This window comes from Corvus brachyrhynchos, unplaced genomic scaffold (assembly GCF_000691975.1).
Source record: "Corvus brachyrhynchos isolate BGI_N302 unplaced genomic scaffold, ASM69197v1 scaffold94, whole genome shotgun sequence".
Classification (NCBI taxonomy): Eukaryota; Metazoa; Chordata; class Aves; order Passeriformes; family Corvidae; genus Corvus; species Corvus brachyrhynchos.
The window spans coordinates 6872155-6887100 of NW_008238330.1; the positions used below are offsets into that span (position 1 = coordinate 6872155).

At 39.0% G+C, this 14946-nt stretch overlaps 1 protein-coding gene across 3 annotated transcripts in view; it reads left to right on the forward strand.

Annotated features, from left to right (window-relative positions):
• Window positions 1-14946, forward strand: part of ELMO1 (engulfment and cell motility 1) — a 304753-nt gene that overhangs the window by 136183 nt on the left and 153624 nt on the right. For all 3 annotated transcript variants that reach the window (XM_008633859.2, XM_017734444.1, XM_017734443.1), the window contains one exon: window positions 5135-5239. In XM_008633859.2, coding sequence (XP_008632081.1) covers window positions 5135-5239 — 105 coding nt within the window. The remainder of the gene's footprint in view (window positions 1-5134; window positions 5240-14946) is intronic.

Genomic DNA, 14946 nt, shown 5'->3' on the forward strand with positions numbered 1-14946 from the left:
CAGATTTTTGCTATTTTTACCACCATAGCATCTTTTCATGACTGGGGCGGATTTCTGGTGGTGACTTACATAGAACTCTTGTTCTTTACATTAGATTACATAGTAGCTCAATGAATTAAGGATATATGGTAGTCAAATTATTGCTTTTTATCTTTTGTAGGGCAAATGATGTGCAGATTGCACTTAAAATTTCTTTGCTATTGAGAAGGTTGGGTCCATATTGGTGAGGTCAAACTTGATCCAGGAAGTCTGTTGCTTAACACGTTACCTCAGTAGGAATGAGTTTCGTAACATTTGTAGTCTACTAATATATATCCCAAAGCTGTCATGACAATAACAACCAAAAACAAAAACAAACCCCAAAATTTCTACTTGCTAGTAGACATGGACAAATGTTTGCCAAAACAGAAAGCTAAAAAGAGCTAGAAATTAGTTAAAGGAAAACCCACCATCATTGTATACAAACATAATCTGTAAACCTTCATGAAAATTATATCCAGTACAAAAACATACTGGAGCTCTTTATATGTGGTGGGATAGTGGGGATGGGGTTTACATGACTTGCACTGAAAGTGTCTTAAATTATTTTCTTCATATTCTTTCAGATTTATAGCAGTTGCTGAGCTTTGGGTACTTCTCACTTGAGTTAGAGTGTGGGTTTTTTTGTGGTTTTGTTTGTTTGTTTGTTTTTAATTCAGGAATCCTCCAGGTACATTTTCATTGTAGCACTGAGTTCTGTTGTAAATTTAAAAAAAATAGGCTTTTGTAGAAAAAAGTATTCACATTTGCATATTTAAATAGTTACCAAGAGAAAAACAAATCTGCCAGTTCTTGCTTTCATTGATTACATAGAGGTTGAAAATTCCCAAGTCACTGTTATATCTCATTAAGTGGAATGATAGAAGCTGTGTGCATCATCATCATCTCTTTGAATATAGTGCTGCTAAATAAAAAGACAAAAATATTCCCTCATTAAGAATTTTAGCTGACTACCTCTTCACAAATGTTGGTTTTTATAATGTATCATTTTTCCTTATTTGTAATTCTTGTGTAAATGAACAGATGGGAACATTTTGCATGTAAAGATTCCGGTTTATTTAGGGAAGGGGTAAATGGTGAGTCTTCGTGCTTGTTGATACTTCTAGCATAAGTTTATCAATTCATAATTTAATGTAAATCTCACTTTAAAAGTTCCCACTCTTCCTGTCCTGAGTTATTAGGAACAAATATCCATGTATGTACTACTATGGTTTCCTGATTTGATCCAGGGAAAGTTTTTGCAGAGGTGCTGTAGAACCAGGTAGGTGATTGCTTTTCTTCCTACCCCCAGAACAGTGGTTTAGTTTTAAAAGGAAGAAGAAAATGAGTAAGAAAGTAATTGAAGCTGGGAGAAAGAAATTGCTGTCACCAGTGTTATCTTTGTAGACAGATTGTTCCTTTTTCTGTAAAAAAAATGACCAATTTTGAGAGGGTTCATTTTAGAATGACACCATTAAAATTGGATTCTTCTGACATTTGGAAGTTCTTCTGTCATTGGTTTTTTTGCAGTCCTGATTCTTCCCTGGAAACTTCTGACATGTTTTTGTCATAGCACTTATGGGAGTGAGGCATGGAGAATAGGGTTTCACCTGAGCTGCTTTGGGATTTGGAAAACTGTTAAGGGGTCTAGCACCTTCTTCAAGCTGCTTTCAGGACAAACTAGCATGATTCAGCAACTGATTTACGTGGCTGCACACAGTACCGGTGCAAAATCTGTGATAAGCTGTCAATATCTATCAAGACAGCAATAAATTTGTGTGTTAATGGCCTAGAATTGCAGAGAAATAAGTAGTTCCTTTGCTTCAGCATATTCACGTGGAAGATACTGTTGTTGGGAATAACAGAAGGATTGAGGGGTCCTTATTCCATTAGCAATTACAGACAGTACCCCATTGCTGTGAACAGGCATCTCGGTGTGAGGACACTTTCCTACCACTGAAATCTATACGTGCCCCAGAGGTTGCTGCAGGAGCCAGAAGTAAAACAGTGAAGCCATTCAGGATAGAGAAGAAAGCTTTACACAGCTAGAACTGCATTGGAATGCTAGGTTGTCTGGATGTAATTACTGCACAGGGATTTAGCCAGAATAGCTGTCATATTGTGAAACACGCCGCGTGATTTTTTTAATTTTTTTTTTTTTAATGGCACAAGCAGACATGATTTTGGTTTTTCATCTTATCAAAAACAATGGTTTTTTTGTTTCCACAGTATCCTATGAAGTTGGCTAACAAATTCTTGATGCTTCTGGTATGTTAACATGTACAGCATAAGAGCAAAAGCTGTTAAATACCATTTAGGTGCTGAAGCTGAAAAATGCAAAGATATTGCTCAGCCTAGTGGAAAAAAATCAAAAATTATCTGAAAAATTGGAGGTAACAAATCTGTCTCATTTGTATTTCTTACTCTTCTCTTTTCATAAAGTGAAAAATGCCATACATTTTGTACTAAACGGATGCAACTAATATGCCTGAAGCACTGTGTTCCATATATTTAATAAATTATATTGTAGGTGGCATGTTTGCCTACTTCTGAATTATTCACTACAGCATTTTAGATAATTTAGCTTTGTATCTCGTTTCTAAACCCACTCTTAATAACTTAATATTTCAACCACAAATATTCATCATGTTAAGGATAATTTTAGGGGGAGGGAGGAAAAAGGAAGGGAACAGTGTCTGACATTCCTTTTGAATTTGAAGAATAATTGAAGGTATTGTATTGTCTCACACATGCCAGAACTGTCTTGTGGATCCTCAGCTATTATCTGCTGGTGTATTTCTAGTTATTTAAATCAACAGCTGAAGATCAAGCCCTAGTTATCCTGGGATCCCACGTGACAGAAACTTTTGAAAAACAGAAACAAACTGAAAATAGCTGGGTTTATAGGCTTGACTTGGAGATAAAGTAAAGGTGATTGAAAGATGGCTTTTCTGATTGAACATAGAACTAGTAGTGATGGTAAGAGACAAAATGAGTCATCCTTACTAAATGTGGTGAGATTCCTCGTGTCCTCGCTGGTTTTTGTCAATTTAGAATGGGATAAAGGAAAGAACTGTTCAAGCAACAGTCGCTCAGCCTTTTTATTTGTGTCCTGTTTTTAATTTACCATTGTAAATGCCAGTGAAATGAGTACTAGTATTGTAATATCTGGAGAAATATAGTTGGGTCTTGAAACTCTCTGTGCTTGTCCGGTATTTATCCAAGTGTATCCTACCTGTGCTGTAGCATGGGAGCCAAGACTTTGTGTTCAGCCCTATGCTGTAGTTCTTCCTCAGGACTTGTACTTTATGGCCAAAATGGATGCAATTTCAAATGCATTTGTGCGTCTGCCAGACTCAGCCTCTCTTAAAATGCTTTTTTTGAAATGCTTGAAAATTGTAGGAAGGGCAGTTTTCTCCTCCCAGAAGCTGAAGTCTGTAGGGCTTGTGATGTGTTCGAAGCAGTTTTGTACTGATTTTAAATGTTCTGACTGATAAATGCATCAATGTGGAAGATGAAAGTTGAGTTGGGGAAATAGCCATGAAGGGCTCTTGTCTGTCATTCAGATGAGCAGTGTGGGAAAAAAAAGTTTAAAGGGGAGTTTTTGGAACTTACAACTCAGTAAGACATTGGTTTCCCTTCCTAAATGACAATTACCCGTCTGAAATACCTATTACATAAATCTTTCTATATCAAATCTAGGGTTCCAGGCATCCTCTTGATTCCATAATGAGCCTGTGATTGTTTGGCTTGTACACCAGTACTCCTAAGCTGCAAATGTACAACCAACAGGTTGTGCATGCCATTTTCAGACTAATATATTTGTCTACTTTTGAAGTTGCAGCAGGCATCTTAATGTACAAATTTTGCTTTCTACTATTTTTAATCTTTTATGTGACTGTGAATTATTGACTGGCTAAAAGCAATGTATGATACATTTGAAGATAAAATGGACAAAAAAGTGGAATCACTCATTTCTACCACTTTACGGCCTGACAGACTCAACAGAAGGAAAAGTAGTAAAACCCATGCTTTTATCAGTGAGATGGGTGGATCAGACCCTGAACACACTGCAGAAACAGAGTAATGGAAGAAATCTGTGCTGATCTTCGCCAGTTTTCTGGTAGTAAATGCACTTTTAAAGTCCCTGTCAGCTGGGTCTCACAGAATAGAAGTGCCATTGCAAAGCAGACAGGAAAATCTTTCTGTGTCAGAATGATGAGTGGAGCAGGAGACATTGCAAAGGTGATACTGATAAAAGAGCATAGCAGAAGGGAGGCATTTTTTGATGGGGACATATTCCTGGGACTTCTGAGCAGCTTCTTTGGTGTAGCAAGGCAAATTTTCATGTCTAAACCATGAAACTTGTTCAAATGTACGTTTAATTCAATCCAATCAGATAATTAGCTGGGTTAATGAATATTTTGGGCAACTGTAATTCTTCATGTACTGTGTGAAACTGAACATCTGAAATACGTATGTGCATGTGGAAGCTAACGAGCTCTGATTATATTTGGTATGTTCATTCATTAATTCCATAGATGAAATTCATAGGTTCAGAATGTAACAAAAAATGTACCTGAATTCCACAAGATGAATCTGTTTATTTTCATATAAAATTTTATCTGAGGCCCTTTGTGTTCAGGAGTCCACAAGACCCAATAGACTTAATACAGCAATTTAGTGTGGTAGTTTTTTTCTCCTTCTGGTGGTTTATTTTAAATCGTTCTGCAGCTGTTGTATAAATAGGTGTTTTGGTATCTGTTTGCTCAAACATCTGTATTTTTGTGTCCTTTTAGTCTGTAGTACCTCCAAGGTGTCTATCTGCCACGAAAGATGTGGGTGTCTGTGCTTCTAAAGCATTCAGCCTTTGGGAAACTCCATTCCATAGCTGCAGAAGTGAATTACTGACATTCCAACTTCATAGTGTCTGTATTTGGTTTTAGAGTTCTTCGAGGCATGGGCCATTTCCTTGTTAAGAGTTTTCAGCTCAGCAAAAAGAGCTCTGTTGCTGGACATTCTTTGACACAGCAGGCTGCCATGGTGCTCATCAACACTGGGGAACTGATAGCCTTTGTAAAGGTGCTCATTGAGTGATCTTGCTCTCTTTTTGCAGAATCATGTAAACCCAGCGATGGATTTCACGCAGACCCCTCCTGGAATGCTGGCGCTCGACAACATGCTGTACTTTGCTAAACATCACCAGGATGCTTATATTCGGGTAAGGCTTCCTCTTGTCATGGAGGTCTTTGCAGTTGCCTGTTCACAGTGATTATGTCCTATTTACAGCTGACTTTCAAGAGGAGGTTCAAAATCCCCGTATCATTAACAACAAACTCTAGGAAGACAAACCACATGATGCTACAACATGACATGTCTGTAAAAGCTCTGGGAGAAAGCTGTAGATGTGTCTTGTCTGCCATTGCCTTGTCAAATAGTCTAGGTATTACTTTTTGCAAATACTCCTTTTTGCTTAGGCCTGCAAAGAGAAGAGAAATGACCCTGTGCCTTTGTCAGATGCATAATGGATGACCATAAACTAAAGGAGTAATTATGCAGAATTCTCTGACCTGCTTCAAGCCTACCAAAAAACTGACAGGTTTTTTTGTGGAAAGGAGGCTTTGATGATCAAATGCCTTGATAGGTGACTGTGTTGGCAGTGTCTTGAGGGTTAAGATGCTTCCATTAAAACTACTGCTGTAGGTGAGGTAATGCTTGGAGTAAAATATGCATCATGATTCACTTGTATGACCCATTCCTGCCCCCTGCCCACTCCACTTCCTACATCGGTTATTTCAAGGGTAATTAGAGATTATGGGGTTATGGGTTGCATCTGTACAAGAAGAGGCATACAACTGGATAATACCTGCCTCCAAAGAGAACAACTTTTCCTGAACTTTATTGCAATCAAGTATTTTCCCAACATAAACCTAGCAAGCACAGATGGGAGTGGAGGAAACTCCAGAAAGTCAATGTCTGGATCTTGTAGGGATGGTTTAAGTCCTCAAGAAAACGCACACATGCAGACCTGCTTAGAGAAGGTTGTGTACACACACCAGTCATTTCCTCTAAAAGTCAAGAGTGAGCTTTTAATATATATTATCATCTGTTTTCTGTTAAAAGTAAATTGGTGTCAAAGCTCTAACAGGTTTGCAAGGGGCCTGCTGAAATCCATGGACAAAATACTAGATGATGAGATTGTAGGATTTGCTCTTTAAATGGATCTTTCTCCTCAGTCTGAATCTAGCAATAACTCTTAAAAAAGGCACTGTGGTAATATGCAATAAAACAGTGCTTATCAATCCTTATAAATCCCTGAAATGAAAGGATATCTCAGGTAATGAACAAAGAACATGTTTTCTGGATAAACTATGCTGAATAGTGTTTTTGTTTATAAAAAGAGAATTGGTTACTGTTTCTCATTAAAATTTTATAAGATCTGGACTATGTTACTTCTTACTTCTTCTGAAAATTGTAAGTTTAGAGAATTAGAGGTAGCCAGTGCTTCCAAATGAGTCAGACACATTTTAAAGAAGCTTGAAAAATTTGAAAGGGGACAGAAATTCTGTTGAAATAGAGCTTTCATTGGCATCTCTCAATTTTTTCTTATTTTTTCATGTTCATGTTGCAAATGCTGTCTTAAAAATTGGATTCAGTGAAGCACGTAATTAGCCACTTTTTGGAAAGGATTTTGCTGCTGGCTCAGCCTTGTTTTTATAATGCAGTATTTTTGCTGCTGCATTACTGAGAATTTTTGTTGTTTTGAGCTGCCTGTTTTTGTTCCTGCATGGTTCCTGTTAGGAGAGTGCCTGAGTGCTTCATGTATTTCCCTCCTGAGAAAGAGTACACATCCACTAGAAGTGCCTTACGGAGGCACTCTCAGATTCAATTGCTTGCCTAAAGCTGCTTTGGGGACTGTAAATGTGCTTTGGGAGTATGTTAGTCTATCCACCACTCTGAGGAGTTCTGCTTAGTGTTTATACAGCATTGCTGGCACAGTAGGAACACCTCTGAGATGATGGTGTTGTGCAACTCCTACAGTGCTGATAGTCTTTGATTGCAAAAGACACCTACTTTCTATCTCTTCATCTCCTTGACTTACTAACAGGTGTACCGTAGTTTCCTGTGGCCCCTGATGTGCCTGTTCCTTTTTCGAGTTCCTTATTTTATATCTAACACTTCCTTTCCTTCATGGCCTTCAGCTCCCAAAGCTCCCACAACACCAATTTGCTCTACTTGTACAGCCTGTTGACCTTGCTTATTTTTTCAGATGTATTTCTACTCCTGTACCCTAATAAAATTCCTCCTGTGGTCAAGCTAAATTTTCCACAGGAAATTGTTAGCTATACAATCAGCTATACATTTGCAGCTTGAAAAACTTGTTTGACAGGAGCTCTTCTCTTTTCCTTGTTGATACTAGGAAATAGTTTGGTTCCTAGGAGGAGAGATTATTTTCAACTTGGCTCTTTGCAGTGCAATTGATTCCTGTGCCATGGGGTTAATTCCTAAGCCCCAGATACAATCTCTGCTATGCAGTAATTAGAAATTGAGCTTGAAAATCAGAGCTGGTTTGGAACGAACTGGGAATATCTGAAGTTTTCCTTGATAGAATGTGGTGTATTAAGCAGAGATGCTATCAGGAAGTCATAATGGTTTCAGTGAGTGTATTGGCAGTGCTGCATTTTAATGGGCAGCACAGTTCCCTGCAGTCTGACCTGTGACTCTAAAGATGCCCCAGCTGCATGACCCTTAGTTCTTGCGTTAATGAAAATAATGGATAAGCAGAAGTTAGGAGAGAATACAGTCAATGGGTAATCTCTTCCCTTTTCAATCCTTGTTCTGCCTCTCATAAGAGATTCTGCATAGAAGTAATTTGCATAATAAATGGATTAGTTGGATTGGAAGGATATCTGAAACTGAAGTGTCCTTTTGGGGGCTGGCAGTGGGGCTTCAAAGACCAGTAGAAAACTAATGTACTTTAGCACACTAAAGTAGGAAGAGTAAATACAATTGCAATTTGTTAAAGAACATGGGTGTGAAAGCACTGGAGCAGATGGGTAACACTGCATCTTGAAAGCAAAAGGCATTTCAGGGTGAAAATATGGGTGGCACACGGTGAAGGAGGAAACAAAAATAACCACACTTTCCCCCCCTGTTTTTTTCTTTTTTACCTCCTTCCCCACAATCCACTTCTTTCATTCACCTTTTTCCCCTTGTGTACTTATTCCTGAAAGTGCAGTAATATGTTTTTTTAATTTGCTGTCTTCCTTCAGATAAACACAGTGTTTATACAAACTTTGAGTTAACAGATCTTGAATCTCAGGGTTTCATTTGCCGTACGAGATGACTGGAGCCTCCAGTAGAAAGGTTGCTTAGTGAATAGGAAAAAAACATGTTCTCTTTGACTGTGTGGTGTTGTTAGCTATCATTTGGATTTTTAAAAAGTGTCCTATTGAATTAGTTTCCTGTTGAGTTATCTTTTCTTTCTCTTTTAAATTTGTCAGGTGCTATCAGTGACTGATATGCAGCGGGGTTTTTTTTCATGTTGCACTTAAATAATCAATCATTATCATCAGAGGCTTGGCTTTTAAAAGGTGATGACTTAGTATATGGAATGCTTTGATGGAAGCAGTGTTGAATCTCTGCAAGAAATTTTAAAATTTTCCACAGGAAATAATTGGCAGCTTCCCAAGCTCCATAATTATAGGACAGCCAGAGTGTATAATTAAATTTAACAGAGAAGAAAATGATTGGAATAAAGCTTTGTGACAGATAATTTTTTTGTTCTTTAGTAGCAGACAAGTCACATGTTCCCCCAGTTTCAATTTACTCCTTTCCAAAACTACTCCAGCTTCACATTCTACTAATTTTAAAAATAAAACTATAAGTTACCATTGAAGACAGACTTTATTCAGTATAGACATCTTGAAATTTTTCTTACTGATAACTTGTAACAATGTGCCTTTTAATTTTTCTGGAGAAAAAAAATTCTCATTCTAATGAATTTGGTTTTGAATGACTGACAAATTGGTGGCTTGTCTTTATTTTTCTTCTGTGTTTCTGACCAGCTATATTGTAGCAGGACTCACTGCTGCTTTGGGGTCAGATTCTGCCTTGAGAAGACACATACTGTGTCTCATCATTTTGTTTAAGCACAAGGGATTGGTGCTTCAGGCAGAAAATGCACATAAAATTAGCAGCTTTGTGTCTGAACATTGGCTGGTCACCTATTTTGGGTTCATTCCAATTGGCTGCCTAAGTTTATGTCCAGTTCTTTGCCCTTTATTAGATTAGCAGACTCTTCATTTGTAGGAAGAAATATCATTTTATTCTAGTCTGAAATTCAAGTCTCATCTGCAGAAGAAGAAGTTTATGCCTGTTCCCACTGATTTTATCTATTTGATGCAAATATTTGTTTGATATTGAATGCAAAATTTTCCATATAAAATATTATCACCAGGGTGGGAAAGCAGTGTTGAAATCCATGCTGAAAATTTTGGTTTATCAATCCCTTGGTGTATTTTATAATGGATCCAATGCTACTACAATTTTGTGAGCGACATGTAAGATACTTAGTGGTATGCTCTTAGATTCTCTGTCCTTGCATTTAAAATTTTTTTTTAAAGTTATTAAAATGTTTCAAATAAAAAACCCAAAATGTGGACTTTGGTTGCACCAAGACTTACTTTGATTACCTGAAAATTAGAAGCTGACTTGGTTTTTGGTCAGTAGTAGAAAATCCCCCTTCCCCTGAATTTGCTGAGCTGGTGATTTGGTTATTCACACAGTTATAATGCAGGGACACTTCTTCCCCAGCAGCTACATTTGGGGAGGCTGAGGAGGGAGCTCTTTTGCATTTGAAGCTTTCAGAAATCAGAGAGGAGGAGCAGGTGCTGTTTGCAAGTGCCAGTGATGCAGGCAGGAAGATTGCTGGCATCCTGCAGAGACCTTTCAGAACTTCAATGGGTTGAGTCACAGTCAGACTGTCTGCCGTATACTTTCTAACCCATGCAGTTGTTGTATAGGAGGCTGCCTACACATCCTTCCGTCAATTCACAAAGTCTCCTCGTGCCTACTCACTCTATCCTGATCAGATACAAAGAGTCCAACATGTAACTTCAGCATTTTCTGAAATAAAATTAAGCTTGATTTCTGCCATAGGGAAAGGGATATAATTTATTTTTGTTCTGTAGAAGGTAGAGAGAAAAGTGAGCTTTTTCACATGAGTCTTCCAGGTGAGCGCGTGAAGGAATGCAGTTTTCTAAGAGACCTAATTGCCTAAGCCAAGTTCCCTCCCTATTAATGTGTTCTTGTCTTTCCTCTGCCAAGCTTTCCATTCTCTGTTCTTACCATCCACTCGGTCTCTAAGGGTCTTTTTGCCTCCCTTTTGTTCCTTCCCAAATATCACACAATGTTTCTCCTTTACATGCCCTGAGGACCTCCATCACTGGCAGCAGAATTGAGATGGTTCCCTCTGCAGTTCAAGAGGCAAAGTCCTGGAGTGGCTGTTAGCAGCATAAATGCAAAGTTAGCACTGAGGAAGACAATTGTAAGGGAGTCATGGCACTCTATGCACAGCCCTGTGTGGAATGTGCAGGGGGATACATATGGCATCTTATAGTCCTGCATGTGTTCAGATCACTCTCCACCATTCATAGCACACCTAAACTTTCCCAAGTTTATGGAAGCTCTTGTCTAAATGATGTCCTGATCCAAAGAAATTGTTGCAAGTCTAGCAACTGTCTTCAAAAGGTTTTGAATCACACCATGTGTTGCAGCAATAGCATATAAAGATTGGCCTAGTTTTTGTGGAGCCACAGTCCCTCCACCTGCAAAGCTGAGATGTGGATACATGAGGAGAGAAAACCAGCTCTGGATTGTCAAAGGTTTTCCGGTTTACTCCGTGTCCAGGGCATTTGTGATGTGAGTCTGGCTGCTGATGTGCTGTAAAGGTTGATGTTTTTCTCATATAGCCATACCACAATAATATTAGGGCATCCATAGGGCCTGTTTTACATTATGAAAGAAAAGAAAATTCAAAACTTTGCTATATTCTGCAGATACTGCAGTTTTCTACCTTCTACCTCTGCCATTGGTGAACAAGGTGAGACCTTCAGGAAAAGCATTGCTGCCTTATATTTGTGGGAGGGAGAGGAATACCTGGCTGGTAGTTTTCAAACTGGACCAGTTCAACGCCAAATCCCTCTCACATACCTGTGACTGTGCCAAGTGAAGAGCACATCCTGGTGCTGTTCTGAAGATGAAAGGGCAGCAGACCCTTCTCATCTTGGGCCTTACCATCAAGCTTTACAATTATTTGGTTGGTTCTTCATAGAGTGGCAAAGAAAGGAGGAAGATACAAGACAAACCACTGCATATTTATCTTTAGATGGAAAATAAAAATTAAAATCATGCTTCATGCTAAGGTGTTTGTGTGAGGAATAAAATTTACTGCTAGGTGAGCACCTGCAAAACCATGCATATTTAGCTTGAGATAGTTTGGCACTAAATTTGTTTTAAAAGTATAACTTCATTATAATTTTCCAGAAAAAAACCCAACTTTTGGAAATGTTAAGCCATCTCATGTCAGTGGCTCCTTTCTTCTTATTTTTCAATATCTGTGGAAGGTCTCAACTTTTCTTTCAGATCTTGGTTTAAATTGCAATTCTAGTGTCTTCCAGAGGCAGGCAGAAATAACTGTTGCTTTATTTTAGCTTTGCCAGGAGAAATTTCTATACTGACTCAGGAACATCAAGGAAGAGTGAGATAAGGGAGAGAGGAAGCATGGGAAATTAAAAATACAGCATCAGAGGGGACAGTGCAGAGTGAAGGATGTTGGAAGAAGACTGTTGCTGAAGCAAATGACAAGCTACCTTAGGAAGAAAGCAAATTTGGTGATGAGGATGAATGGAAACTGAGTCTGTCTGCAGGAGAGTCTCTTACCCTTCTCAGGAAGCATATCCTAAGGACTTGCTTTTTAAAGTTACCTAAAGCACCTAAACAGGGAATGGTGAAGCCTACTATATGTGATAAGTAGGCTTAGGAAAAAGAAAAGCACTGTCAAGAAAAGGAAGAGAATCCCTGCATTTTCTGGTTATTTAAATGCTGCTTGACCTTTCATTTTGGGTTTAAGGAGGTTTTTATGATCTCTACTAACTAGCTCTCTGAACCTCTTGATATTAACCTGCAGCAAAATGCTACAAAGCTTGTTCTCTATTAAGACAGGATCATTTTACAAAATTGATCTGTGGAAATGCTCCTTTTTAATAGTGCAGCAATATTCGTTGAATTGCCTGCTGTGGGACTTATTAGAAGTATTAATGCAGGTACAGTGGATCTTGCCTTTCAGTTCTGTATTTATTTCCTAATCACAATGAATCTCTGTTTCATTGCCAAGCTCTGATTTTGGCTCAGGGATCTGAGAATTACATCTGCAGTTGCCATGGGCAATATGCTTTGAGACAATTTCATCTTTAATGTGAAGGATTAAGGGACTGGCTAAGCCGATATTTCTTCCCAGTGAAGGAGAAATATTTCTGTCTCATCGTTTCAGCCTCCTGGATTTTGATGAGGAAGTTTTTGGAGATACCTGTCTTCAAAATTTTACCTTTTGTCAGTCATTAACTCTTAGTTGCAGGTATAAGCTTCATTACTGAACCTGATACAGATTTTTAAACCCCTGGTAGTCAAGTGTGGAAAATCCTTCACTTAGTCCACTGCCTTCCTGAGGGTCTATTTTGAGCTCCTGAGGTAGTGACAGACTCAATGAATAATTCAATGGAAAATCATAAAGGCACACTGCCATAAATTTAGAAAATCTTTTTGATTTTGAGGTTGGTGTCTTGTTAGGAGTTTTTTTGCTGCTGGAGAATTTGCATTATTCCTCTGTGATCTTGGCATGATACTTAAATTTACTTGATTTTAAACCCAAAAATAACTTTAAGTATATTTATTTACTTATGTTGCATATTTATATTTTATATATTTATTTTCTTTATTATAAGTTTTATTTATTTTTAGAAAATAAAAATTAGATTTAAAAACAAATTTTTAAATCTATTTTATGGCCAGGCCATGAGTAGATACCTTGTTGAATCTCACAGTTGTCCTCATCCCATCCATCCAGTCTGTCGAGATCCTTCTGCAGAGCCTTCCTACCCTCCAGTAGATCAGCACTCCCATCCACCTTGGCATCATCTGTGAACTGACTGAAGGGGCACTTGATCCCCTCATCCAAATCATTGACAGAGATGTTCAACAGGACTAGGCTCAATAGTGAACCCTGGGGTGCACCACTTGTGACTGGACACCAGCTGGATTTAGTTCCATAGATAGATGGATGCATATAGTAGGTAATTCAAAATAATAAAAACTGTACAGAACTGTATTCTACTACAAATACTGTCTATTTCCGTGCCTTAACAGGCTACAGAGTTGCGTCTGTAGAACTGTCAAGAAAATGGGTAACAACGATTTCTTAAACATTTCACCTCCTTACATTTTTAAAAAGCATTTTTAAACCTCTTCCTTTCTCCTCTCTGCTAGTCAATTCATCTAATTCTTCATTTTCTTTGTATTCTATGCTTCTCTCCTCTCACTCACTTAATCTTTTTTTCTTCCATTTCTGAGCTGCTGTTGTTTTGTTCTTGTTTATTTTTTAAAGAACATCACTCAGACTTTTCCTGCCTGCCCTCTCTTTTCTTTTGTTTTTCTATTGAGATTTTTGTCTGGACTTTTTTGCTTTCCCCTAAAGAAAAAAAAATGCTGTTGTTGAACGTTACACATTATGGTGGATTTTTTTTTGCCTCATGGTAATGGGCAGTATTGATCAAAGGCACAAGAGGAACAGAAGAGGATCTTCAGAATTTAATACTCCTGTACTGTGAGCTCATTTTGGTTTTTTGACTGTATATCATCTAGAGTATTAGAAGCTACTTTTCCATGTTTGACCTACCCAATTCTGTCACTTCGCAAGGACTGAAGAAAGGCAAACCTGGCAGAAGCAGATTCATAGTATCAGAATAAAGGGTAGCCAAGTAGACCAGTGTCAAGATAGTACTGAAGGAAGACAGGATATGAACCAGCAGTGTGCCCAGCTGGCCAAAAAGGCCAATAACATCCTGGCTTGGATCAGCAATAGTGTGGTCAGCAGGACCAGAGCAGTGAACATCCCCCTGTACTCAACAGTAGTGAGGCCACACCTTGAATCCTGTGTTCAGTTTTGAGCACCTCACTACAAGAAGGGCATGGAGGTGCTGGAGCGTGTCCAGAGAAGGGCAACAGAGGCGGGGAAGGGTCTGGAGAACAAGTTCTATGAGGAACAGCTGAGGGAGCTGGGAGTGTTTAACCTGGAGAAAAGGAGGCTCAGGGGTGACCTTATTGCTCTCTACAACTGCCTGAAAGGCGGTTGTACCAAGGTAGGAGTTGTTCTCCTCTCACAAGGAAGAACCAATTGGACAAGAGGAAATGGCCTCAAGTTGTGCTAGGGGAGGTTTAGGTTGGATAATAGGAAAAATTTCATCTTGGGAAGTGTTGTCAACAATTGAAACAGGCTGCCCAGGGGAGTGGTTGAGTCACCATCCCTGGTGGTATTTAAAAGGCATGTAGATGAGACACTGAGAGACATGGCTTAGTGTCATAGGTTAGGAAGCATAGTCCTGGAAGAGATGTCCTTGCTGAGGGGTGCTTACAGCTTCCTCTGGGAACTGACAGAACCTATCAGCTGGCCAGTTTCGAATATGGACAATTCTTTAAGCCACTTAAAGTTGTGACCACCTCTGTGATCCACACTTAAGAATAGACAAACTCCCCCCCCAGGCCCTCTCTCGTTTCCGGTGCTGGGACAGGTGGCTGCAGGCCCCATGTGGGGGCCAGCGGGCCCGGCCAGGCCCTGCTTGGGCCAGGCTGGGCCAGGCCACGGCCATCCTG